Below are 27,352 nucleotides of genomic sequence, written 5' to 3'. Positions count from 1 at the left end.
TCTTGTTGGCGGTGCTTTGTTTCAATGGGTGAAGACTGGTGCCCAAAGAGGCATGGCACATCCACCAGGAACTGCTCTGGTGACACCAAACTCATTTCATCATTATAAGCTGGGATTCACACTTGGAATTTGTTTAGATTTCCCTCTCAAATCCAGCCTTTCTGTGGAACAGGGGCCTTTAGTACTTCTCGATGCTGCAAAGCAGCACTTCTCCAGGTGTCAACCACTGTGGCTGCTTCCACCAGCTCCAGAATGGAGACTAATGACCTGTTTCTTTCTTGCCTTCCTAAGTCTCCACCTTCACGGCCTCCATCAGCGCATCTCAAACTCTGGTGAAAAAGGGTGATAACTTTACGGTCATCTGTGCCATCAGTGGTAACGAACTGGTGCATTTCAGCTGGGAGTATCCACGAATGGAGGTGAGTAGCATTCTTACTCAGTTGGGCATAGACTTAAAGGAATTTTACTCACCCATCTTATGGCATGTGTACTACAGAGGTCTGTAAAAGTATGCTTTCTGTGACTTGTCTGCACCCAGCCAGGTGTGCGATGGTGACATTCTCGAAGCCAACACCAAATGAGAAGGCACAACTCTGGGGACTTAGCAAAGAATGAAGATATTGTAAAAGTGATTTAGCCAAACTCTTGTGAAAACTCCCCTGTTAGTATACCCAGTGAGCAAAACATGTGTTTATTGGATAACCAAAGGTTGAAATAACCGATGTGGATTGCATAATTCTGTTGAACTTTGAAGGTTCAAGGAAACAATAGTGTTCTATGGAACAAATTACCATAGGTGACATAGCCTCAGACTAAACAGTGTTTACAAACAAATCAAACAAATGCTTTATATTAGACTTATCAGTGTTCAATTACGTCAAGAAGTGTTGTGCTCTTAAGCAGACTAGCATTAATATGAATTATGTGGGTGACTATCCGGATCAGTTTCCTCTTTCACCCCAGGATGATAGCCTTGTTGCCAAAACGCCATTAATATGTGCCTTATTACTCTCAAAACGTCCTTTAAAGTTCTGAGTTCGAACCATACTCCTCCTAAACTTATATTCCAAGCTAATATTGAAGGAGGTTTGTAAATGTCTTCTTCATCCACTTTGTTATAACAGGTGTTACTGTTATCCAGTACAATGGTACTCGATCCAACAACATCAGAAGAATGCAATGCTGAGTTGGGATTGTCAGGATTTTAAATCGAGACCTCCAGATCACCATATAACTTACATACAGGCACTTAACTCACTGAACTGTCCTTTCAGCTCAACTAAGTGGGTTAGACGTCACTATTTATTTTCTCTTCGGTCTCTTGGCTATGTGTAAACAAAGACTATCTATAGATACTAAATGGCTCTTCATGGGACAACGAGGATCCCCCGCTCTATGTCATTGATCAGCTTGCACGCCTAAAATAAAACTCTGAGAGACAGAGTAATATTTGACACTTTAAAAAAAAACACTGAAATTCACCAGTTATTGTTATTTCAAGTAACCATCACTTGCACCCCCACCATGCACAGTGATGTCATGAATTATGTAATTTCGGATGTCATCAGTCATGTTATCAAAGATGATATAGAACATGTCATGAGTGATGTAGTATATGTCATAAGCAGTGCATGGAGAGGATGCGAGCTCTACATGTTTTAAACTATAACTGTTGAATTTGAATGGTTATTTTAGTTGAAAATGTTACTTTTAAACTGACAATTTCACCTTATCATAACTTCACTTTAACCTTCATGTTTTCAGTGAATATCTAATTTTTTTTAAATGCAAACCATCATATTATTACCATACCTAACTATATTGTTACTTTAACCTTTGTATCTTTTCAGTGAATATCTAGGCCTTGCACAGATTGGGAATAGCTGCAGTGCTGCCGGCTAGGCCTTGAATCCCCTCTTCCCCTGTAGGCTGCCATCCACGCCACACACAGCCCGTGGCCAGCCACCCGTATACATCCAACCACCACAAACACTTACATGCCCCCTTTTTTCTCTCTCATGTAGCCGCCAGCCACTTACAGCGCAAGCTCCTGTAGAACTCGATCCAGTGGGAGGGAGACGTCCAACGGGCAAAAAAGCCCCCCAAGCCAATCAGATCTCTCTTTTATCTGAAGTTGCATGCCTGCAAGAGACCCACAAACTCAACCATCCAGATATACATAGCTTTTTCTCCTTAATTTGTCAAAAACATCAAATCACAAAAACCATGCTTTCTTTTAGAGTAAAGGTTTAACTTTCTGCCAAATTTGGTGTAACGCTGTTCAGCCGTTTTGGCTGTAGTGCTGTTAAATAATCCCTATAGAAACTGCATGGAGAAATTGGATTTTAGAACCCTCCTTTTTCTAGGGCCCTGCTTGATAGATCCCTCTGAAACTTTCAAGAAAGGAGCTGAAATGGGTGAACTTTATTTTTTGAACGGTTAGTGGATATTTGTCAAACCATGCAAATTACCAAAAACCAAAAAACATTCTTGCTATGGTCTAAGTCTTAACTATAACTATACAGTGGTGACCACTTAATAAGTATATATATATACATATATATATATATATATATATATATATATATATGGTAACTAGCAGTGCATCCCCAGGGCGCGAGTTAAAGGTACCTTAAGGCATGAGTTATAGTAACTTGAAATAACTATAACTGTTGATTTTCTATGGTTTTGTGTGTGTACATTCAGAACCTAATTAGAACATCCTTGTAACCTTTGTTTTTTTTTATTGAATTTCTATGTTTTTTCTATTTCCTAACTATACCATCCATGCATCCTTTGTTTTTTTCAGTGAATTTCTATGTTTTTTTAACATGAAATAATTTTAATTTCTTTATGTTAATACAACAACCACCTCACAAGGCCTTTCGCCATGTGCAGCAGGAGTTGGCGCAGGCCCTGTCCTACAACCATGTCTTGTGGCCTACTCCCTATGTACACCCAATTCCGCACCACGCACGGCCTTTGGCTGTGAGTGCCAGGAGTTGGCCAAAGGGTCTGTCTGTGGCCAGGCCCTGCGGCCTTCTTCTTATAACCACCCAACACCACGTCACTAATGGCTTTCAACCATGCACACCAGGGTTTGACCACAGGGCCTGGCCCCTGAAAGCACCCACACCGCCAGCAAAAGAGTGAGATCACCTTTTGGTATGTAGCTTAAATATTTGAAGTTGAAAAGAAATTAAAGCAAGGAGATGACCACTGACACACCTAGACTAGCACCATCTACTTTCATTGTGAGAATCAGAGACCTTAACAACTGGGGCACAGGTGACTCTTTACTTTGTAGTGTCCAGACATATCTATGACATTCAACCCAAAGATTTTGATGGGAATAAGATGTAAATGTTCCATCACTAGGAATGTTTAGCATTCAAAACAAATAAACAGACACAGGGGGTGATTCTGAGCCGCCGCCCGCCAAGCGGGAACCGCCAGAAGACCGTACCGCGGTCAAAAGACCGCGGCGGTCATTCTGAGTTTCCCACTGGGCTGGCGGGCGACCGCCAAAAGGCCGCCCGCCAGCCCAGCGGGAAACACCCTTCCACGAGGAAGCCGGCTCCGAATGGAGCCGGCGGAGTGGAAGGGGTGCGACGGGTGCAGTAGCACCCGTCGCGAATTTCAGTGTCTGCTAAGCAGACACTGAAATTCTAAGTGGGGCCCTCTTATGGGGGCCCCTGCAGTGCCCATGCAATTGGCATGGGCACTGCAGGGGCCCCCAGGGGCCCCACGACACCCCATACCGCCATCCTGTTCCCGGCGGCCGAAACCGCCAGGAACAGGATGGCGGTATGGGGGTCGGAATCCCCATGGCGGCGCAGCAAGCTGCGCCGCCATGGAGGATTCCCCTGGGCAGCGGAAAGCCGGCGGGAGACCGCCGACTTTCCGTTTCTGGCCGCGGCTGTAACGCCGCGGTCAGAATGCCCAAAGGAGCACCGCCAGCCTGTTGGCGGTGCTCCCGCGGTCCCCGGCCCTGGCGGTCAATGACCGCCAGGGTCGGAATGACCCCCACAGTGCCTTAAGATACCAAGATTTGAACTTTCAACCTACTGTGTGACAGTAAAAGTGCTTTACCAGTGGGTCAGAAGTGACTCTGCTCTTTTTGCATCAAAATGTAACTATACATTTGAACCAAACATCTTGACAATGTGACACTTTAAAGTTATTGCATAGAGAGACCATTGCAATCTCTCTCTCTCTCTCTCTCTCTCTCTTTCTCTCTTTCTAACTCTCTCTCTCTCACACACATTGTGGGATGGAAGAGAGAGAGAGATAGATAGATAGATAGATAGATAGATAGATAGATAGATAGATAGATAGATAGATAGATAGATAGATAGATAGATAGATAGATAGAAAGTGACATGACCATGAGGGGAGCCTGAAAGCCCCTACAGCTCTAGCTGGCTCCCTCCTCCTGCGGGTGCTAGTATTGCTCCAGCAACAGGGAGCTGCTGGAATGCAACTCCCTGCATGCAGGAGCAAAACTACCCTTCCAGCAAGCAGGAGCATTTTGACATTTTGACACCTCCCACTTGCTGGAAGCGGAGTAAGTGTTTGCCTTTGATTGGCAGGGGCTGTCACAGTGTTTGCCAAGCAAAAGCAAACAGCTATCTCTAGAGGGTGGGCACCTTGGAAGATAGCAGAAGCCCTCCCTGGGGTGGCTGGTGATTCCAAGGGCCACTAATAGCTCCAGGAGGGGGGCTGGGCTGCCCCAGCCTTTCTTTTGCACAGGTCAGTCCTGGGAAGGTGGTGGTCCCCAGGGCCATAGATGGGCCAGTAGGGTGGCTGCGTGGCTCATCTCCTTGTTTTAAAATTAGTAATGGGCCCCAGGGAGGTGGTGGCCCCTGGAGCCAGAGGTCAGCAAGGACCCACTCCATAATGTTCAATTTAGCCCCAGGGAGGTGGAGGTCCCACAGGATACATGAGCCCCAGGAGCAGAGGGTCCCTGCGGCCCCTCCATTTTTAGAAAAAGCCCCCGTGAGGCGGTGTCCCCCAGAGGTACTTGTGGACCCCTTATATATCTTTTTATATGTCGCCTTGGGGAGGTTGTGTCCCCGGGGCAGTAGACAGGCCCTGCGTGCCTCCCTCCATTTTTATGAAATCTTAATGCCCTCGGGACCTATCCCACCTGGGGGCTTCATTAAGAACAAGTGCAGGATACTGCGCTCGTTCTTTTTAATTCACAGCAAAATTCATGGATCTTCCTCGTATTTTGCTGTAAATTAAAAAAAATGCTTTTTTTGTCCAGGTGGGGTGCCAGGACCCCAGCACCAAGACTAGGGTGTTTAAGGTATTTGTACCCTGCACCCCTTTCTTTTTTTTTTACTTTTTTTTTCAGGGACTAGGCTGAAGCAGGTCCATTAATCTATCCGCGGATCCTCCACATTCCTATTAGCTATATTTCTTGCCCTCTAATATCTCTAAAACTACTGAACAGATTTACACCAAATCACAAAAAAACACTTTCTGGACCAAGGGCTAGATTCTGCCAAATTTGGTGTAATTGCATTCGGGCTGTAGTCGTGGTCAAAATTCCTATGGGAAATAACATGGGAAACACATTATTTTGCCCCCCCCTCTTTTTTCTCAGCCACTGCTTCACAAATCACTCCAAAACTTACCATGCACAATAAGACACAGTAGGACACTTTTTTTGAAAAATTATGTGAGGATTTGGCAAACAGCACCAAACTTATAGGCATTTCAAAAAACGATTTTCTTGTGGAAACTAGGTTCTAACTATAAGCAATATATTCTTACCTTCATGATATTCTGGTTGTCGCTCTTGTGGCTGTATGATATTTTAGCATATCAATATTTCAGTACTCAATATTTTTACATAAGCCTTGTTACGACAGGTTTCATGGGGTGTAGAAACAATTTTGTTTGAAATGCTTATGATGATTTCTTCCATGAGCATTCACTTGTAAAGTGGCTTATGGACCCACCAAAGATAAAATACACATCGAGTCTAAACCTAATCATTGGAGAAAACCATATTAATCTAGAAGCAAGCTCAAAACCAGTGTATGATTTCCCTGCTTTCTCAAAATCTATGTCAGGTTCTTGAGCCTGCAAGGAGCCCAAGTGCCTGGACCACACCTACTATTGAATGACAGTGAGATTTCTGCTCTTGAACCAAGCAAAAACTTCAGTCTTAAAAGGCTGGAAGGGTTGCCTTCAACCTTATGGATTTTGATTGACCCAAAATTCTGGGTCCTGCCTCTAATCACACTCAGCAAGTCTGTACATCCTCTTTGATTCCGACTGCAACTTTGTGCTGCAAATCAGCATGGTTGTAAAGGGAGGAAACTGTCAGCTCTCTGCTTTGGAAAATTCACCTGTTGCTCCAACCTATTCAATGAATAGAGCTGATACATGACCCTGTGATACCATCAATGATCTAATGCAATGTAATCCTTACCAGCTGATAAAAAAACTTCAAAGAGTCACCACTCGGATCTTCCTTGAATGCAGACTTTTTAGACTTGGAATTAACCAAGACCTTTTGATTTGACTATAATTATATGTATAATATCCGTATCTTTAAATGGGCTTTCAGCGCCAGCCCTCTTCATCCAGTGGGCTGTTATTGTGGCATTCACAGTTTTTGTCCTGCCTACTACAGTATACAGCATGGGGCAGTTGGTTAGCCCAGTTCAGCCGTTGGCTAACTTCACTGTCAGGCACAGCATTCTTCCCTTTCACAAAAAGCACATCCCCACTGAAAAAGTAGTTCCCTTGTGTGCTAAGGACTACTGACAATGTGTGCTTTTTTAGGATCAAATATAATTTTGCTTTTAGCTGATGGTTACTCTTTCTTTTTAGATTGATAAGGGCCCAACAGGTTCCTCAACAATCAAGTTTGGAAAAGTAATGACAAAACAAAACAAGGATTGGCCAAAAATCTGTCAGTCAATGCCATACCCAGAGGTTTTCCCACACTTGATTAATTCAGCAAACTCCTAAAAAATGAGTTACTAAGACCATCATTTGACTACATACTGCCCATGACAACAGAAGTAACCAAAGAATGTCAGATCCAGGACCTGTCTTTTCATCACTCTGAATTGATGCAAAAACTGGACCTGCTACATGTCTGTTGGTCAATATATCTTATCGGATGCAGTAAATTAAGGCGCAGCATAAAACATCTTCATTAATAAATAAGCATGCATAGTGCAGGAATGAATAAGCAAGGTAAGCACTCAATGAGGGCATCTGGTGTATCCTTCTGGTCAAATGGTTATTAATTATGAACAGCCTCCAATGTTAAAGACCTGAGGAAACTCATTTACTTATGTCCTGTGTAACCTTAGACACATGGGTATTCTCACTAGAGTGTAGATTCACTTGCCCTACAGTGAGGAAGAGTGTCTCGGACAAATAACCTTTCCATATGCAAACTTGGGGTGCCTCACTCATAGTAACACACACAGTGCTCTTATAAGCCTGAAAAATCTCACTCAAGCACAGGTTAACTAATATTAGGAACTAGGATGGTCTCCCTCAGAAGAATGAGTCTGTAGACCTAAAGACTTGCATAGTCTAACTTAAGGATAGAAGATCTCACCCCTTATGTTTGCAGGGTTTCAAAGATTCAGTGGCACTTTAGGCTTTGGCCATCTTGCTTTACTAATGCTGATATTCAGTGGCCCAAGAGACTTAGAATGCCCATTTCACTATTCGTCCTCCAATTTTTCATTTAAATGGTTGTCATCATTGATTGGTGTGCCTTTGCATGTGAAATCTTAATTACTGGCTGAGTCCAAGAAAGAGCACTGGGTTTCAGTGTGCTGGAGGATGGGCTGTGATGCTGAATGGGCCCAGGGATAAGACAGTGACTGTAGAGTTGGTTTGACATTCAACTGAAGTGTTCACCATATTAATTTTATATAGCCAGCTATATGTGCATAGAGCTCCTATTAGGTACAATGCATGCCTCCGTTCTGACTGCCCACTTCTGAAGAAGGCTTATAATCTTTGTAAACTTTCCTTCCTGCAGGTTGGCCTGATTGTGGAGCCTGTGACTGATTTTGAGTCCGGGAGTCTGGGAGATATCCATTCCATTCTTCCCATAGACAGCGCAGAGCTCACAGACTCTGGAATATACAGGTGCAATGTCACTGAGGTCCTCCAGGATGCTCAAGATACAAAGACCATCAACATCACTGTGGTTGGTACGGCATTTCTCACACTAATTCCGCAGCAGTCAAGGAACTGGGCAAAAAAAGGGCATACACTGCCATAGTACAGTTCACCTTAATCTATCTCATACTCTTTTCATTCCCACCCACTTCTCCAGATAGCCCATGCTGTTCCTGCTTCTTCACAAACATGCAGGGCTGGCCCCACTCCATGCTTCATTACGTGGTTAAGGAGGGTGTGTAAATAGGCAACAACTATGCAATGGTGCTCAATGGGGGCACCATCAGACATGCTTGCAGAACATGTCCACTCAGTTCACTCTAAGGTACCATACCAAATATTCAGATAGGGAAATGTATGCAACCTTGGCCTATGCATTGCAACCTCCCCCCCGGTTCAATGTAATGCTTAATCTCACTCTTTCTGCTTAGTCTTGCTTCAGTCAAAGCGTTACATGCTGTTAGCCATAGGGCTCCATAAAGCTGGTAGCACTGTTGGTGTTGCTGGTGAGCTGCAAGCAGCCAGACTCTATGGTAGTGCTATGTGCTCCAGACAAAAGCTGTGCTGGTCATGATTTGAAGTGTCACTGTAGAGCAAAGGTTTAGGCTGTGTGCCCTATTTATTTAGTGGGTTTTGTGTGGGTTGTGGTTGTAATTATTGAAATCCTACTGGCATTGTCTGGCTTTGCCTTTGAAGCAACAGGAACTCCAGCTCTCCCACCGTGAGGAGCATTTTTAGATCCACACATGGTGGGAGATGCTATCCGCACAAGTAAGTGGTCAATGTCTTCATGAATTTCCTCTTTGTGTGTTGAAACCTACAGCTTTACACAAGTGGAAGGTTTTTTACACTACTAAATGTAATGGTGTCACCTGGATAGGCCTGGAAATGTGTAGGATGGTGCATCCTGATAACCTTGCATAGCTAGCTTAACTGTGTCCTCCAACCTCTGCATCCGTTTGATAAGAACTCTAGTTGGCCCTTAATCCAACATTTTCCTTATGGTCAGAACCTAATTCCTACACCAAGCATGCATTGATAATATTATGTGCAGTAGTTAGAAGGACATTAATGTGTGTTAGCCTTCTAGGTCCAATCCACATTTTCTAACTTACTGGATGTTGTGTTTGGTTATTAATCTCAGACTGCTGTCATGGGATCATTCACGATTGACTAAAACCACAACAAGGATGACATTAAATGTTGCTGACAGTGTTGCCAAAACCTCAACCACAAGATTGTGGGTGTGCCTTTTTATTATAATGCGGGGTGTTATGCCAGAGATTTCCCTTTTTTGGTATGTGGTGTAGAACTTGTAAATTTTCCACCCCCTGAAGGTGCTTAAATCAGATTTGCTACTGAGAGCATTAGTTCTCTCCTCATTATATTTGGAGTTTTCCTGTTATGGCACCTTACTTTGCAGTTCTAATTTCAGGCGACAACTAGATACTTCTAGAACACAACTCCTAAAAAAAATGCTGCTATTCTTTCAGAGCGCGGATTTGTGAAGCTCCAGATGAACCGAAATACTACCCAGTTTGCTGATGTGCACAAGAGTAGATCATTTGAGGTGCTGATCGAGGCATACCCAAGACCAACAATCGTATGGCAAAAGGACAATATCAACCTGACTGAGGACAACAAGAATCAGATCTCCATCTCCAACAGGAAGTTGTCAGAATACAGGTGAGGTTAGCAGCGTCTGCAGTGTAGGAGAGATATGTCTGAAGGCAACCTTGATCGGTTCCACTTGTGTCATGAAGGGGCCTGAATAAACAAAGTTTAAGTCACAATTAGGGCACAATTCATATCCGAATCACAGATAACCTGTCGGAATGGATTCCAGTGCGTAATTTGTATAGTTATGAGTCGTATAAAATCACGCTTAGCCTTTTCTGTGGCTGGCACAGCTTGTTGTCAGAAATGTCAGTAGCACCGTCTGTCTTTATCCATGGCTGACTTCCAAACGATGCTTGTACTGATGCTGAATGTAGGTGTCTTGTTAATTATGCAAAGGTCCCTCTCAATCAATGGAATCAATGGAAGATTTGTCTTCGCTGTCTCCATGAGCACATAGAACAGGGCTTCAATGTAATGTCCACTGTACGCACGATAGGCTGACGGACAGACAGATAGATAGATGGATGGATAGATATATAGATAGTTAGATAAATAGACTGTGCTTTGATGTCGGTGCACTTTCATTTCTAAAGTGACAGTGCTAGGAAGCTACTGAGATGACATCTTTTGACTGCAAACCCCCAATAAAATGTGTGGAATTTGTATTCTTACCATCTTGTCCCATGTATCCCACTCAAAAGTATGTTCAGAAATTGTCCTTTTCTTCCAGGTATCACAGTAATTTGTCCCTCGTGCGAGTGAAGGAAGATGAAGGAGGACTTTACACACTTCAAGTTTTTAATGAAGACGATGCCCAAGAGTTCTCCTTTCACCTTCAGATTAATGGTAAGGAGCCAAGACTTTCAGGTCATCAAGACATTACAACTACAATTAATCTCTATTCTGTCGTGACATAACCCATATTTGTTTTATGTGAGCACAATAATTCTTGTGATTAATGTTCCTGCTAGAGAGGGAGATTGGAGTTTTGTCTAGTGGCAGATTTGACTCACCATAAAAGTAGTACAAAGGGTTAATATGCTTGCTGCAAAGAACAGATCTGAATTTTATGTGGATGGCCGAGTGGATTAGTAAAGCCAGTCTTTACCAATCCTTTAAAACAAATGAAATGTATGTTAGAGAAGGGCTGTGGAGAGATGAGGGGCACGTTTGGTGGGTGGTAGTGAGGGAATGCTTGGAGGAGGTCATGGGAAGGGGGGGTACACCAAAAAAGATTGTCACACTGGGCGCAACAGTGCTAAAGTTGGTACTGTTTCTGAGGTCTACAACATGCAAATGCTCCAGGTGGGCAACATAATCCATACCATGTTCTGCTCATCACAGATACTTGCTTTTTATATCCCAGGCTCTCGACGGAATGTCCAGGATGGGTACCCAAATACATCAATAGTTCGCTTTGTTACACAGACTACAGCCATTGCATGTTCTAGTTGGCCACCCTAATATTTACCATACCAAGTATTCCTGTTGCCACAGACTGTGGACAAAGTGTCCTACAAGTGTAGTGCAGTGATAGCCTCAAAATGTGGTATCCTTCTCAAGCTTGGCAAATTGATATACTTAAATTCATTACCAGGATCCATTCTGGGTTTTCATCTTTCCAAGTTGAAGTTCTGTATGTGTTGTATGTTGTGGGCTAATATTTATGCAAATTCTCACTTACCGTATAAGCCTAGAAAGGTGTGAGGGAAAAAGAAAATGTTCACCAGTTACCCAAAGAAACTTTAGGTTGATTGAGACATGTAACACTGTTCACCTGGCTCCCTTCTGTCTTCTTTCCTTGAGAGCAGTGCCAGCCCAAGTACTGTTGTTGAAAGATTTCCACCATGATGTCAGTGGAGGGCAAGTAGTTGTGACCTGTATCAGCAAAGGAATGCCCTTGCCGGAAATCACATGGTACACCTGCCACGACATGAAGAGGTAATGCAATACCTGACAATTATTTTATTCAGTTTTTGTTGTGCCATGAGCCTATAATGAGATTTAACTATAAGATCTGGCACCATTTGTGATACCCTATTTGTATTGCTTGAACAAATGTACTGATATTTGTCCGCACAGACCATATTTTTAAGCCCTAGAAAAGCCTACGGTTCATCATTGTTGTAGTGAATCAACTATGTTGGCCTATTTGTCATTCAGTGACAGACTATGGGCCTGATTACAACTTTGGAGGAGGTGTTAATCCGTCCCAAAAGTGATGGTAAAGTGACGGATATACCACCAGCCGTATTACGAGTCCATTATATCCTATGGAACTCGTAATACGGCTCTGGCTTTGCATAAAGTTCTAGCACCAAATGAGATCAGGTCTACTGTCATAGCAGGAAAACATAGAACTAACTGAAACTAGGCATAAACCTGGGTTAGCAGAAATTTGTGATATTCTCAGGTGTATCACATAATTGCTGTAAAATCACACATTTAGAGGGTCATTCTGACCCTGGCGGGCGGCAGGAGCCGCCCGCCTGGCGGGAACCCCCAAATGGCCGCTCCGCGGTCAGAAGACCGCGGAGGCCATTCTGGCTTTCCCGCTGGGCCGGCTGGCGACCGCCAAAAGAGCGCCCGCCGGCCCAGCAGGAAAGACCCTGCAACAATGAAGCCGGCTCCGAATGGAGTTGCACCCGTCGCGATTTTCACTGTCTGCTAAGCAGACTGGCGGGAAGGGGGTCAGAATCCCCATGGCGGCGCTGCTTGCAGCGCCACCATGGAGGATTCGCCCAGCCGGGGGAAATCCGGCAGGAAACCGCCGGACCCGGTTTTCCAACCGCGGCTTTACAGCCGCGGTCGAATGGGCAATGAAGCACCGCCAGCCTGTTGGCGGTGCTTCAGTCATCCGTGGCCCTGGCGGTCTTGGACCGCCAGGGTCAGAATGACCCCCTATGTTCCTGGATCTAAAAAGTAGCCTGACTGGTATAGATGCTAAACTAGATCATTTAACTGAACAAATGGACTGGATTAAAGCAAGGGTGGATGACCATGATTCACGCTTTGACCAACTGGAGGCACGCACCTCGGAGATGGAGGATCAGCGCAACGGAGAACGAGAACAATTGTTGCGGATGGAACGCGTATTAGAAGTGATACGCAATAAAAATTAAGATTTGGAGGCACGATCGCGACGACATATCATTAGAATGATTGGCCTTCCGGAATTCACAGATATGGGCAGGATGGAGGACTTTATGGAACAAATGCTTGCCGACCTCTTCCCAAGGGAGCTATCCTGGATGATAGTAGTAGAGAGACCCCACAGATCGATTGGGCCCTGCCCCGGCATCGGGCACTCCGCCGCGGCCCATTATTCTCCGCTTGTTGAATTATCGAGACAGAGACGCTGTGCTCCGGTTGGCCAGGGAAAGATATCCGGTGATGTATAAGAACACTGAACTAAACTTTTTCCCGGACTACACCCATGGTGTACAGGGAGCGCGGAAGACCTTCTTGCCGATTAAACGTTCTCTAGGACTTACGGATGCTCGTTTCTCTCTCATTTACCCTGTGAAGCTCCGGGTACAACATGGTGGTACATTGTACTTCTTTACAGATCCGAAGCTAGCTGCTTAATTTGTTAAGACTATTCCCCTGAAATCTGAGACTAAGAATGTGGATAATTCCGGAATTGAACATGCTGACCTCAGCGATAACGACTAAGGGGTTGCTGAGCCGGTGGCCCGGGTGGTCTGGGCGGCCATAGGGATGCATTAAGCCAGTACCACTTTTCTTATTTGCAGATCTGACTACATATCCAGCTCTGGGCCCTCGACCTACCACCCCTATTCCTTTTGGATGGTGGGATGGTGGCTAGCCTTATGGCCTTTGGATGAGTCCTGTTATTCTATTATGGTCATTTAGAGGGAGTAATGTGGGACGGGGGGAGGATGTCAGCTTTGACCCATTTGGGGGGTCTGTGTGGGTGGGGTTTGGGATTGTTGGAAATTTTCTGTTATTCTGTTTTTCTATTCTTTTTCTTCTGCTTAATCTGTCTATGTGCGGTCGATGGTTGCGTGGGATGGGGGTGGCGGCGCAATGCTTTGAATTGGCGGCTTAAATGGCGTTGGAAAGGATGACATTGATTTGTTGCCTTACTTGGAATGTGCGTGGCTTGAACGATAGACACAAGGTACGACTTATGTCTGCTTATGTTAGGCGCCAGAATATAGACATATGCCTGTTGCAGGAGACTCATTTGGTGGCGGATACATTGAATTGTTTAAAAGCTGGATGGATTGGGGAATGTCATAATGCAGTATTCTCAAGATATGCTCGAGGAGTAGCGATCCTGTTACGGAAGGGACTGCAGTGGCGCACGCAGCGGGTAATAGCAGATCCGAATGGATGCTATGTTTTATTAAGTGGAATGCTACTAGATCGGCCCTGTAGACTTGTCTCGATATACCGTCCTAATGTAGACAATCCCGAATTCTTCTGTGAGATCTGGCGATTGATAGATACGATGGGTGCGGGTACGGTGATCTGCGGTGGAGATTTTAATGTGATACTAGACCCAGAGAGGGATCGGGAGAGCGCATCCAGGGCACGAAACACTGCTGCTGCTAGGGCTCTGTCGACGATTATGGTGGCTGGAGACCTGATTGATATATGGAGAGCGAAACATGGAGAACGGAGAGAGGGCACCTGTGTTAACTACGTACATAGCAGCTGGTCTCGTTTAGACCGATGCCTGGGCATGCGAGATGTGGAGCTTTGGACGCGCTCGGTGAAGCATATGGTGCACACCTTGTCTGACCACTATCCGGTACTGCTGGAGCTGGCGGTGCCTAGAGGTTTGAATGCTGCCTTCACTTGGAGACTGCCACAGGGGGTGCTCTGAGATGCGGCGTTCCGCGAGGAGGTCCGTGAGGCTATAGTTCACTATTTTGACGAGAATAGAGGGTCGGTGAACACAGCTGGAATGTTATGGGAGGCCTTTAAGGTGGTTATTCGCGGAGTGTGCCTATCAAAGCAGCATGGGGTGTTGCGATCGCTGCGTAGGGAGCTAGCTGAGTTGGAAGCGCGAATAGTAGAACTAGAGTCGGAGCTGACGCGGGAGTGGTCGGGGGACACCCTGGCGGCATTGCGAACCACGGTGTCTCAGTATGAGGAAGCTGCTATGTGAGAAGTTTGTTTCTTGGGGAAACACGCCAGGGCAAGACGCTATGGCAATGGTGATAGAGCAGGACGCACGCTGGCTAACATGATACGCAGGCCGTGGGCTAGCAGTTATATCACTGAAATAGACGGACCAGAAGGTGAGCGAGTGATGGGCATGGAGGGAGTCTTCTCTGGTTTGGTGACGCGCATAGAGCCTATTTTGATGCCCCCTTTTCTTTGGAAGAGGTGAAGGCTGCAATACGCGGTTTACCCAACGATAAGTCCCCCGGCTTAGACGGCCTTACTTCTGCATTCTATAAGGAATACTCTAATGTTGTAGCTCCCCCACTGTTGGAGGTCTATACTGAAGCAATGGAGACTGGGGTTCTCCCAGCCTCCCTTAGAGAGGCACTGATTGTTACTATCCTTAAGCCTAGTAAAGACCCGCACAACTGCGATTCATATCGTCCTCTCTCTATGATTAACATAGATAATTAGATTCTGGCCAAAATGATAGCGGTGACATTACAGCCGCTGATGCCGAGGTTAGTGCTTCCTGACCAAGCAGGATTTGTACCTGGATGGTCAACGATGCACAACCTGCAAACTTTCTTTGTGGTTATGGGTACGCTTGAGACAGATGCGAGAGATGCAGCGGTGTTCCTGGATGCTACGAAAGCATTTGACTGGCTGGAATGGAAATATTTATTTGCGTTTCTGAGCAGACTGGGTATGAGCATGCGATTCGTGAAATTGATTCAATTTCTGTACACTGACCCCGCCGCTCGACTGCGGCTAAACTGCAGTATATCTGATCCTTTCCCAGTGTCTCGGGGGCCCGTCAAGGTTGCCCTCCTGTCTCCGCTACTTTTTGCCATAGCAATGGAGCCGCTTGCGGCTTCCCTGCGACAGCGCCACAGTGAGAGAGGACTGCAATTTCGTCAGCGGTACATATTGGTTTCAATGTACGCCGACGACATTGCATTGTACATCCGAGATCCAGAGGTAAACTTAGATGTTCTGCTGAATGAGATCGTTCGATTTGGTACCCTTTCTGGCATCATGATAAGTTGGTCGAAATCAGTGGTATTGCCCCTTACTGGGGGGACAGGGAGCTTCACGTCCCGATATCCGACTGAATGGGCGAGTGGCCCAGTCAGATATCTAGGCATTTGGCTAAGTTGCGATGTAGACTCGCTTTGGTCTGGCAATTATGGTAGGCTAGTAACCTGGCTGGAGGACAGAGTCGAGGCATGGCAATCGCTACCGCTGTCACTTATAGGACGCATAGCACTAGCTAAAATGATTGTGCTACCTAAGTTTTTTTTATCTATTTGTGAACCTTCCCCTAATACTTACGGTTAGTTTTTTGAGGCGTCTATGCTCGGCTCTGATAAGATTGGTTTGGGCGGGCGGACAGCCTAGGATCTCTTGGGAGAAGCTAACACTTCCCTTTGAGATGGGGGGACTGGATGCCCCAGATCTAGGACTTTATTATCACTGTGCGCAGGCTCAGTTTGCGTATTTCTGGGTTCGCCCTGAGTGATACTTACCGCATCTTGCGCCTGAAAGTGAGTTGGTTTGGGCGGATGAGTTGCTGCGAATCATTGGGAGCTCGGCCCGAACCCGGGCCCTCGGTATGAATACGGTGACGTGCACCTCCAGGGCCTGGGCAGCTCTGATAAATGAGCCTTATGCCCCTGCGATGCCAGTGCTTGCTATTGCCGATGAAGTGATGTCCCTGAGATGGACAGCTGAGGGAATTTCTGGCTGGGTCAGACCTATTGACCATAGGAGAATGGTTTGAGGGAGGACGGCTGCACTCCCTGGAGACGGCGATTGGGAAAGGGGTCGACAGCGCATTGCACCGCCTATATGTACTACGAGTCGGAGCCATGCTCCGCGCGCGATTTACTGGTCTTCCAACGACCCCGAAGATATGTCAGGCATTAGAGATGCTGTGGAGTGAGCAGATACCACAGAAGCTCATCACTAAACTATATGGTTGTAAACAGGAACAGCAGAGCGTCATTGCTTCGTCTGCTAAAGCTAAGTGGGAAGTGGATGTCGGGGAGGGAATCTCAGAGGTAACTTGGAAGAAATGCTGCGCGCATATGAGAGTATTATCACCGAACTACCGGCTGCGGCTTATCCATTTTAAATTTATACATCGCCTATATTATACCCCTCAAGGTCTTTATGCTATAGGGCTGTGCACGAATGCTGATTGTGAAAGATGCCACATGCGAACGCGGACTTTTTACATTTAGCATGGAACTGTGGGGAAGTGCGAGATTTTTGGCTGGAGGTGAGAAATGTGACTGCGGAGGTGACTGGCGTGGATCTGCCTCTCACCCCTGTGGTGGCGCTGCTTGGACAGGTGGATGGGTGGCCGCTTGATATGCGATGATTGGTGGGCCTGCTATTGCTATTGGCTAAGCGCAGAATGGCAAGGTGCTGGGGACGAGGCAGAACTCCTCATAAATCTCATTGGCTCCGAGACGCTGTGTTCTGCCAGGAGCAGCTAACTGTTTTCTGGGAACTGGCCCCTGAGGGATCTCGCCCGCACGACATTTGGGCGCCTCTGTGTTCTTTTCTGGAATCTCATTAACGAAATTCGCTGTGTTATTATTCCTTGGAAATGTGAACCGAGAATTAATATTGAGCTGCTGAATGGTTGCGCCATGTTTTTTGTTGACATAGATGTATGTTCTATTAGTGCTCGTGGCTTTCGCCTCCGCTCCCGCTTCCGCACTCTTTAACTCTGTCTTTTCCGTCCTATGGAGCATTGTAGTATGATATTAGTATTGAGATGTATCTCCAATAGTAACCTTATTGGCTAGAAATGTTTTTAGTTGATGGAACCTATATACTTGCGTTATGGGATACTTCCCAATGATTTCCCTTTTCGGTGGTTAGATGAGAGATACTTGATGCTTGGGTATAGCTTTGTCTTTGTATAGATATGCTGCTCCACTCACGGGGCTCTGTTGTTGTATGTTCAAATAAAATTTAATAAATAAAAAAAAAAAAGGTTGTAGTCTGGTTTAACGTTGAACTTGTATGTGTATGTTGTGTGCCTGCCATGTCATTTTGGCTCTCACGGTATATTTGTTGAACATTTTTTGGCTCACAAATATTATTACATTGATATGTTTCTGGGATAGAAATGTTGCTTTGGAGTTGCATGCTTTTTTCGGCAGACATTTTTTGGATGAAGTTGTACGGTTCAAAGGGCTAACGGTTTTGATGTTTTGGTTGATGTATTTTGGGTGGCATTAGTGTTTTTGGGTTGAATTACTTTTTCAACAGAACCTGTATGTTAGAAATTGAGCTTCTTATTGGCTAGGGTTTGTACCTCAGACAAGCAGAATCCACTCACTCAGGGCAGGTCAGAAACACAACTTCGCTAACCCATGCTCACCCTCTGGTAGCTTGGCACAGAGGAGGCAGGTTAAACTTAGAAGGCAATGTTTAAAGTATTTGTGGAATTTATCCCCACAGTGACCCTATGTATGCACCACAAAAAGTAGTCCACACAGAGGAAGGAAAGGATATTGCGGGCTGAGGTGAAGGAGGACAGGCCAGGACGAGTGCTCCTGGTGGAATGCCTGTTCCTCCTGACGTGTTGGCCCAGGTGAGTGGCGAGTGGTGGGGCTCTCTGTCGCGGAGTCCACTCCCAGGGGAGGATGGGAGTGGCTTCGGCACACAACGTCCAGGATTATGAGCCCCTGGGGCACTCCCACTGGCAAGGGAGGTTGCTCTCTGGGGTGCTCCACGAGGTGCAGCAGTTACTCCGGTCTCTGCTGCGGGGGGCAGGGAGCAGAACCCTCCTTCTCCTGCCGGAATGCCTGTTCCAGCGTTGCAAAGTCCGTTCACCCTTCAATCTCTGGATGATTTTTGTTGGGGATATTAAGCTGCTACCCCCGTCATCCAGAGTGGAGGCAGCAACAGAGGGAGGGCTTATTTTGCCCCAGAGTGGCACACTGGGCAGGGTAGCCCGAGGATAATAAGCTCAAGGTGCCGATCGGCGGGGAAAGTCTCTGCAGTCCCGCGAGACAGCTGGTCCAGTTTCAGAACGTGGTTCTTGGCAGGGCTTGCCACAAGCCTGTGGAGCCATTCTGGCATGTTGGAAAGTGGATCATGCAGGGCAAAGGTCAGCAGAGACACAGGGCAGCTTACAGCAATAGGGCAGTGATTCCTGGGAACAGTCAGCGCAGGGGCAATCCTGTTAATGCAGAAGCCTGTACTCCTAGCAGGGTTTCTTCTGGGTCCAGTCGTGATCTACCGAGTGGGTCAAGGATCCTACTACTTATCCAGAAAAGTGTGGGGGATGATCACAAAGGATCCTTGTGAAATGCGCAAGTCCCCCTTTCAAGTCAGTCTCAGCTCCGGACGGCCAGTGGGAGGTAATCAGCCCTCTTGTGTGTACCCTAGCCCTTACCCTTTGAAATGTAAGTGTGAGACCCTCCCCACCCTTTCCCCAAGAAGACTCATCAGTATGCAGATTTGGCTGAGTGTCCTGTGTTGTGGGTGTCTGAAGGGTGTGCACAAGTGGAACTGTCATCCCACCCAAGCCAGACAAGTATTAGAGGGAGGCTGCAGGCTCACATGGCAGTGAGTGCAGTGAAATGTCCACTTTCTAAAAGTGCAATTTTTAGACTAGCAGTAATAAATCTAATCTTACCAGTAAAGAGGATTTATTATTATCATTCCAATGGTACTAAACATAACCCAGCCACTCCTCTCAGATCAAGAATTACAACTTAAGGTTATTATAAGGAATTTTTGATGCTGGCCTATGAGAGGTGTAGGCCTCAAAATAATGAAAAAGCACTTGATGGGTTTTTCATTACCAGGACATGGGAACAAGGAGGAGCATATCCTGCTTTTCTACTTACATTGCACCCTGCCCTATGGGTTCCCTAGGGCCTAAATTAGGGGTGGCTTATTTGTAAGCAAAAGAGGAGTGTAAGACTTGGCAAGGGGTTTTAAGTGCCAAGTCGGGGTGGCAGTGAGACTGCACATGCAAGCTCTGCAGTGGCAGGCCTGAGACAGATTTATAGGGCTGCTTAGGTGGGAGGCACAATCAGTGCTGCAAGCCCACTAGTAGCACTTAATTTACAGTCCCTGGGTGTATGATTTACCACTCTACAAGAGGCTTACAGGTAAACGAAATATGTCAGTTGTGAGTATACCAATGTTACCTTTTTTTAGGGGAGAAGCATATGCACTTTAGCACTGGTTAGTAGTGGTAAAGTGCTCAGAGTTCTAAGGCCAACAAAAAGCTACAGCAACAAAACAGGAGGGAAAGGCAAAAGGTCTTGGGTAAGACCACTCTAAGGATGTCAGGTCTAACATGTACACTTGAGTGCATTTTGTGCTATCCATGGTTGATGTGCATTTGGTTCTGAGGTGCTTTTAGGCGTCAACGTGTTTTCTTAGTTACAATTATGCCTTTAGTTGAATTCTGGAAATGAGGCTGACTCAATGCTTTTTGAGTATGTTAAAACTGCAAGCCTTATTCTTGTGCTTCTTAGTTTGACCTGCCATTTTGGATGACATTTTGTTTAGGGGAATGTGGTGTGCTTTGATGTTACTTTGCCCTTTCCTTTGTTGAAGTTGTTCTTTTGTATTGACATTGTGTTTCTTGGTCTTCTAAGGTGCAATGGGAATGGATCGGAGCCTTGGAAAGCGCTGGAAAACAGCTCCAGTGTGCTGGAGCTGGAGACCAACTACACTGCCATACAACCAAAGGAGCAGGTTTTCCTCGTGAAGAGCACACTGCAGTTCCAGAGCGTGGAAGAGACCCTGTCTGTACGCTGCTTGGCACAAAACTTTCTGGGCGCCGACAACCTGGAGGTGACATTAGTGCCAAACTGTGAGTCCTCACTTCTCATGCATTAGTGACAGACCAGCCCGGGCAGGGGAACTTACAAATATTCAGGATGTTTTTGAATCGTTTGTAGCTTCAACTGATTCTTACCTTTCTCCATAAAGGGGGCAGGGCTGCACACCCAGAATTCACGTGCCTCTGTGCCTCTGCTATAAGATGGTTAGATGTGTTTGAAGACTTTGGAGGGATTGCAATGATGAGCTTCTGTAGCAGTCCACAAGTGTAGAAGGTCACAAGAGGACGGGCAATACGTTGTTGTATGATGCTCTTGAACTGTTCTAAATCCTGCCTTACCAAGGCAGTGCAGAGGCACATAACTCTAATCTACAAAATACAGTTCTCTGATTGGCTGTTATGAAGGAAGCAAGGCTTTTATTTAGGGTAGTCTGAACTTAGTTTGACAGTTTTGCAACAACCTCACTGCTTAGCAGAACCGTTATTTTTCGAGTCAAGACAATAAACGAAGCACATCACTGGGTCTGCACACTTTTCATTTAACTCACTTTCAGGCAGTGTCCCCTTAGGATCATGACCAAGAGCAAATGGAGAACAGCATACTTATTTCTAACCCAATTCACCAACCAGTGCAATTAAAGCCCAGGGGTTCAGAAAGATGCATCAAATGAGAACAAATATTATGACAGAAGCACATTATTGACATTCTGGGTTTTGGAACGCTTCCTTCTCTTAACATGAAGCAAAGGATCTTGTAGGCCAGGCATCAATTATTTACGTTTCTTTTTTTTCAGCCTTGCCATTCAAGCTGGCGCTCATTTCTGCCATCCTGGCGCTGGTGTTCCTGGTGGTGATATTTTTTATTATCCTCATCGCACTATGGCGAAAGGTGAGCCTGCGTCTCTGGGGAAGTCCTCATCAGGGTTGTGCTGGGGCATGAAATGGCTGCTCCCTGTGGCCACGAAGAAGAGAATGCCTAATGTCCATGATGAAGGCAAAGTGAGAGCCACCTGGGCATATTTTACCATCAGATGATTGACATGTTTAATGTGCATCTAAGCTGAGCAAGATGTTGCTGGGAAATAAAGATATCAAAAGGTTTCAAACCTTGCCCCTACAACGTCAAGAACCTGAGGCAAAAAGTAATGAATCAACATATTTTATTATTATACTTTTCATGAAAAATAATAAGAAATCCGAATCTGTGGTCTGTTTTCAGCAAAATATGTTATTCCTAGGCATGTATTTTTATGGGCAATTCACAATGAACACTAAGGCCCTTATTAAGAGTTTGGCAGGAGGTGTAGGCTGCCCGCCACACTCTTTGGGTCAGAAAACCACTACGTCGCATTCCCGCCTGCTGGCCAAGTGGGAAACTCACCACAACATTGACGCCGGCTCGTAATCGAGCCGGGGGCAATGTTGCGATGCGTTGGTGTGTCAGCACCCGTCTCGCTTTTCAATGCCTGTAATTTGGGCAGTGAAAAGCATGACTGGGCTGTCCATGGGGGCCCCTGCACTGTCCATGTCAAGAACATGGGCAGTGCATGGGCCCCCAAGGGGCCCCCAGCACCCTGTCTCCGCCACCCTTTGCATGGCGGTGGGGCCGCCACGCAAAAGCCGGCAGAGAGGGGAGTCATAATTTCCACGGCAGTGCTGCTTGATTAGGACGACCAGTACCGCCAGGCTGTCGACTTGCAGCAACCTGGCAGTGCAGGCAGTCGCACCACCAGGCTGTCAACTGGCGGAAACCTGTTGATGCCGGCAGTCAGTCCATGGCGGCTCTGCCAGGGTCATAATTTGGAGGCCGGACTGCTGCTTTAGCAGCAGTCAGACCGCCACTGCGAGTCTGGCAGTGCCAGAGCCTCCAGACTTAGAATGAGCCACTAAATTTGTTTACAGTATTCAAATGAATAATTCCAATCTTTTAAGGTCACTAAAACGTCTTATTACTTTTTAATTAACAATATTATTTTGTAATACCCTAAATAAGTTGTATAATGCAAGCAAATGCTAAACCTAGATGTTCCTAGAACCTGTTATTCACATACAAGATAATGTAATTTTTAGTATATACTCCTATTTCACAAAAACTATTTTTTATGAAGAAAAAATCCTTTAACTTGTGTCTTTGCAGGAAAACGTGCATGCAAATTTCAATCTGAATTTAAAAACATGTCACCAGTAGGCAATGAGACAAGACACATAGGCTGTCAATGGCGGTTGCTCCGCCATGTAACGGTTGGCAGAGACTGGAGGCAGCGGGCCCCATGGGGGCCACAGCACATTGCTGCCAGCTCAATTGAGAGCCAGCGTCAACGTTGTGGGCTGTTTCCCAGTGGGCCAGCAGGAAACTGTTAATAGGGGCCACGGGAAGGGGACCACACTGGTGGTAATCGGAATGTGGGAGTTTGGTGGACAGCCTTTTCCAGCCGCCAAACTCATAATGAGGGACATAATGTTGGCTGCAACAAAACTGCACAAGTCTAATGGGAATGCTTTGTCAATGAAAGGTCCCGCCATACTGACATATCTGAGTTTGTATGTGAGTAATATGATTAGAATTTTCCTAAAATCTCAGCTCATTTAGAAACTCATGTCTTAGGAATTGCACCCATTTAAGAAAAATGAATGGTCACAAAAGATGTAAGCATGCTTAAGCTTATTTTGTGTTATCAACTCTGATTGCTTGAATCCATGCCTAATTTGTACAGGACACAACCAATATGCTTGGTTGATCGAATGGTAAGCTGACTAACTGCACCATTGCTGTTGTATCTAACTCAGCTGATCTGGAATCCTATGTTAAACGTGCACACATATATTTGCTGTCATTATAGAAGTAACTGGCTGATTGACATGCCAGGAATTTCTGGAGATAGTTATGAATGTGTTATAGTGTCAAGGAAGAGCTTTGGGATTTCTCTTCCCCAACACCTTATTGCCACCAAAGATGTGCTCCATTTGGAGTTGCACTTCCTTCCTGGTTTCCTGGAACGTCTTGCAGGGGCATGAAGAAGCCTCCATTTTGGCGACACAGTGATGGGCAGGTAAGGGGACTGACCCCCTTCTGTTATATGTATCCTGTTAAAAACCTTTGCTTCTCAACAATCCACTCATAGCCTACTGCAGTGATAAGGTTTGAGGCGCACATATACAATAATATCTCTGGTTCTGTGGCATAACAAAAGCCTCTGCAGCCCCTGGGGTGCAGGGGGGCCCTGAGTTCTAGGGGGCCCCTCTGGAACTGTGCATGGGCATCGGGCCCCTGGCTGAGTGCTCCTGACTGGGTCCAGAGTGTGGGTGCCCTCTCAATGTATTTTGCATGGGGGCCTCCTCAAGTTTTGATATGCACTGCTCTGTTTTCAGCCAGAATCAAGTCCTTTGTTTGAGAAAACCTTCAGTGTAGCTGCACATGGGTGTTTATTAACAGTACACTGCCAATTTCCCCGTGGGGTGAGTGCGTTGTGTGGTTGTCTAAAGTTTGAACTTTCCCTTCTTTCCTTTTGCAGAAGCCACGTTATGAGATCCGCTGGAAGGTGATCGAGTCAGTAAGCTCGGATGGACATGAATATATCTATGTGGACCCCATGCAACTGCCCTACGACTACAGCTGGGAACTTGCACGTGAAAAGCTTGTGCTAGGTAAAAGAAGATGTCAAGAGGGAAGATGGCATTAGGCATAGACGGTCACTCATTAGTTTAGATTCAGAATGTCTCTGGATACCCCCAAACCAATACAAGCTGTTTAGTTCCTCACAGAGAGGGAAAAAACACTTAGTGGAATACTAAGTGTTGTGTTATGGCTCAAAGGTGAGCCAGCACTACATTGCATGAGATCTGAACCACTGTTACAGTCTTGAACACAAATATCAATGCAAAGTCAACTGTGCAAGGGTAAACACGTAAAATGTGTAATTTTGTACAAATTACACTTTACACATAGAAATATAAAAATATTTTCCTCTTGTCCTTCTTTCTGCTGGTTTATTTGGGTGTTGGATGTTCATCAAAAGTCAAGTCACGCTATTTTAGTAGATCTGGATTTGCATGAAAACCTATGGGTGTTAGCACTGTCCTAACCCATTTTGCCCCCTTTACATATATAATACTCAGGTTTCTGCTTAGTGACGCAAATCGATTTGGGCGCTGCACCAGTGGTGTGGGGAACCTCACACTTTAGCAGCTTAAGTGGGGGCTGCTACTAAGGCTGGTAAGCTGGTCAACTGGGTCCACATAAACATTAATTAGTTGTTTATGGCCCTCTCATGTCTGCAAGATCATAGGCAAAATGCTATTAAATAACACTGCTAGGAAATACTGTGTGAAAGGATTCAGGGCGTTCAGCTGGCATGCACAGGGAAAGAAACAGAAAGAAAAACATTAAATCAAGAGAGGACACATAGGAAAACAATGAACATGAGAGAGGAAGATATGAAAGACAAATTAAGGATGAGAGAAAAAATGGCTTGATAGACAGGGATACAAATGACGGTTGTACGACGAAACCACGAGCACAATTACCACGATTGCTTTTACAATGTGATAATTACAACACATCTGTCATTTCAACTAATGCACTTACTATGAACGTTTTTACCATGAAAGTACCTTTACCATACATGTCTTTACCACAGGCATGGTTGTTAAAGACATATGAGTGGTAGAACATAAAATGGTAAGTATATATATATATATATATATATATATATATATATATATATATATATATATATATATGTTCGATGGCATGTGTAGCTGCAGATACACATACTATGCATAGGTCCTGCCATCTACATTACAAGTTGTTTTTCTTCGAAGAAGTGTTTTCGAGTCACGGGATCGAGTGACTCCTCCTCTTCGGCTCCATTGCGCATGGGCATCGACTCCATCTTAGATTGTTTTCTTGCCGCCATCAGGTTCGGATGTGCTTTTTTTTCGCTCTGGAAGTTCGAGTCGGAAAAGTACTACAAACTCTCTAATTCGTCGGTATTGTTTCGATCGCATACCATCTATCATCAACACTTCGGTACTGGCGGATCAAACTCCTTTACTTGCCCTTCTGGGTACCCGCGCCCAACTCGGGCCTGGTCGGGCCGACCAAAGGCCTCGTTGAAGCCTCATCGACTGGACCCCGTTTTGCTTCTGCCCTTGGTGCCATGCCAAGTTCCCATATACGGACCAACATCTTGTCTGTAACCTTTGTCTATCTCCAGACCACCGAGAGGATACTTACGAGGCCTGCAGATCCTTCCGCTCGAAGAAGACTTTACGAGACAGAAAGATAGAAGAGCGCGAAGGTTGGAAATGGCGTCGAGAAGCACTGAACGTCTCGACGTGGAAGAAGAGGAGATTATGCACACCGCAGTCTCCGTTCGGGGGTCTGACTCTGAGCAAGAGTTTGAGGAGGACAGACCAGTCACGGCAGGACAGCACGTGAGTACGCCTGCCCCTGTCCAATCCAAGCCCAAACACAAGGCCCCAGGAACGCCACTGCCGGAAGGCCATGGCTCCACCCGCAAAAAGGCTTCCGGTGACCAAGCAACAACTTCGGCACCGAGAAAGGCCATGCCACCGAAGCCTTCGGACTCGAGCCGAAGCACAGGCTCGGAAATAGGCAAACACCGACCCATTGAGTTGAAGCCTCGAAAATCCCTCTTGGAGCCAAGGCCAACATCTACTCCAGGCCTTTCGATCCCGAGGAAACCGGCTTCGGAGCCGAAAAGACCCATATACACGGAGGAGCATGGACTTTCCAAACAACTTAAAGAAAGCCATAGATTTTCTGAGGAACTCACGCAAATGGAGGAATTTGATGAAAGGCAGGCGAGAATTTAGATTCATAAAGACTCTGGCAAGATCCTAACTGCACCTCTTCTAGAAACAAAGAGGAAGCTGGCCTTTCAAGAACAATTGGACACTGATCAGCCACCAACTAAAGTGCCAAAACCCAAACAAAAAACTCCACCTCCTCAATTCTGACCTCATCAGTCTCCTCCTCATTCTCCTCACCTGACTGTCTCGCCACCTACTACCCCCACTGCACAGTCTCCAGTACACTCTGCAGATTCACACCAAGATAATGTCGACCCATGGGCGATGATCCCATTTCAGATAACAGTCCAAACTGCTATCCTTCAAAACCATTGCCCCCAGAAGATAGCACCTCATACATTCAGGTTCTAGCTAGGGCAGCGTCATACCATAACGTAGCCATGCCCACAGAGCCTCTTGAAGATGATTCTCTCTTAAATACGTTATCCTCCACTCACACTACGTACCAGTCCCTTCCCATGCTTCCTGGAATGTTAAAACATGCACATCAGATTTTTCAAGAGCCAGTTAAGGCAAGAGTCATCACTCCTAGGGTAAAAAAGAAATATAAACCGCCTCCTTCTGACCCAGCTTTGATTACCCAGCAGCTACCTCCCGATTCCGTAGTTGTCAGTGCAGCAGGGAAAAGGGCTAACTCCCTGTCGTCTGGTGGTGCACCACCACCAGATAAAGAAAGCAGAAAATTCGATGCCGCTGGTAAAAGAGTAGCATTGTAAGCTGCTAATCAATGGAGAATAGCACTCCCAAGCACTACTGGCTAGG

At 45.8% G+C, this 27,352-nt stretch overlaps 1 protein-coding gene across 2 annotated transcripts in view; it reads left to right on the top strand.

Moving 5' to 3' along the window:
• PDGFRB (platelet derived growth factor receptor beta) overlaps window positions 1-27,352 on the top strand; it is a 229,019-nt gene that overhangs the window by 114,124 nt on the left and 87,543 nt on the right. For both annotated transcript variants that reach the window (XM_069199532.1, XM_069199531.1), the window contains exons 5-12: window positions 292-419; window positions 8,027-8,201; window positions 9,663-9,855; window positions 10,520-10,635; window positions 11,601-11,730; window positions 20,568-20,785; window positions 21,550-21,644; window positions 24,268-24,400. In XM_069199532.1, coding sequence (XP_069055633.1) covers window positions 292-419; window positions 8,027-8,201; window positions 9,663-9,855; window positions 10,520-10,635; window positions 11,601-11,730; window positions 20,568-20,785; window positions 21,550-21,644; window positions 24,268-24,400 — 1,188 coding nt within the window. The remainder of the gene's footprint in view (window positions 1-291; window positions 420-8,026; window positions 8,202-9,662; window positions 9,856-10,519; window positions 10,636-11,600; window positions 11,731-20,567; window positions 20,786-21,549; window positions 21,645-24,267; window positions 24,401-27,352) is intronic.

Source organism: Pleurodeles waltl, chromosome 7, assembly GCF_031143425.1.
Source record: "Pleurodeles waltl isolate 20211129_DDA chromosome 7, aPleWal1.hap1.20221129, whole genome shotgun sequence".
In the NCBI taxonomy this organism is placed as follows: Eukaryota; Metazoa; Chordata; class Amphibia; order Caudata; family Salamandridae; genus Pleurodeles; species Pleurodeles waltl.
The sequence above is the reverse complement of the archived record's forward strand: the minus strand, read 5'-3'. Positions and strand labels throughout refer to the sequence as shown.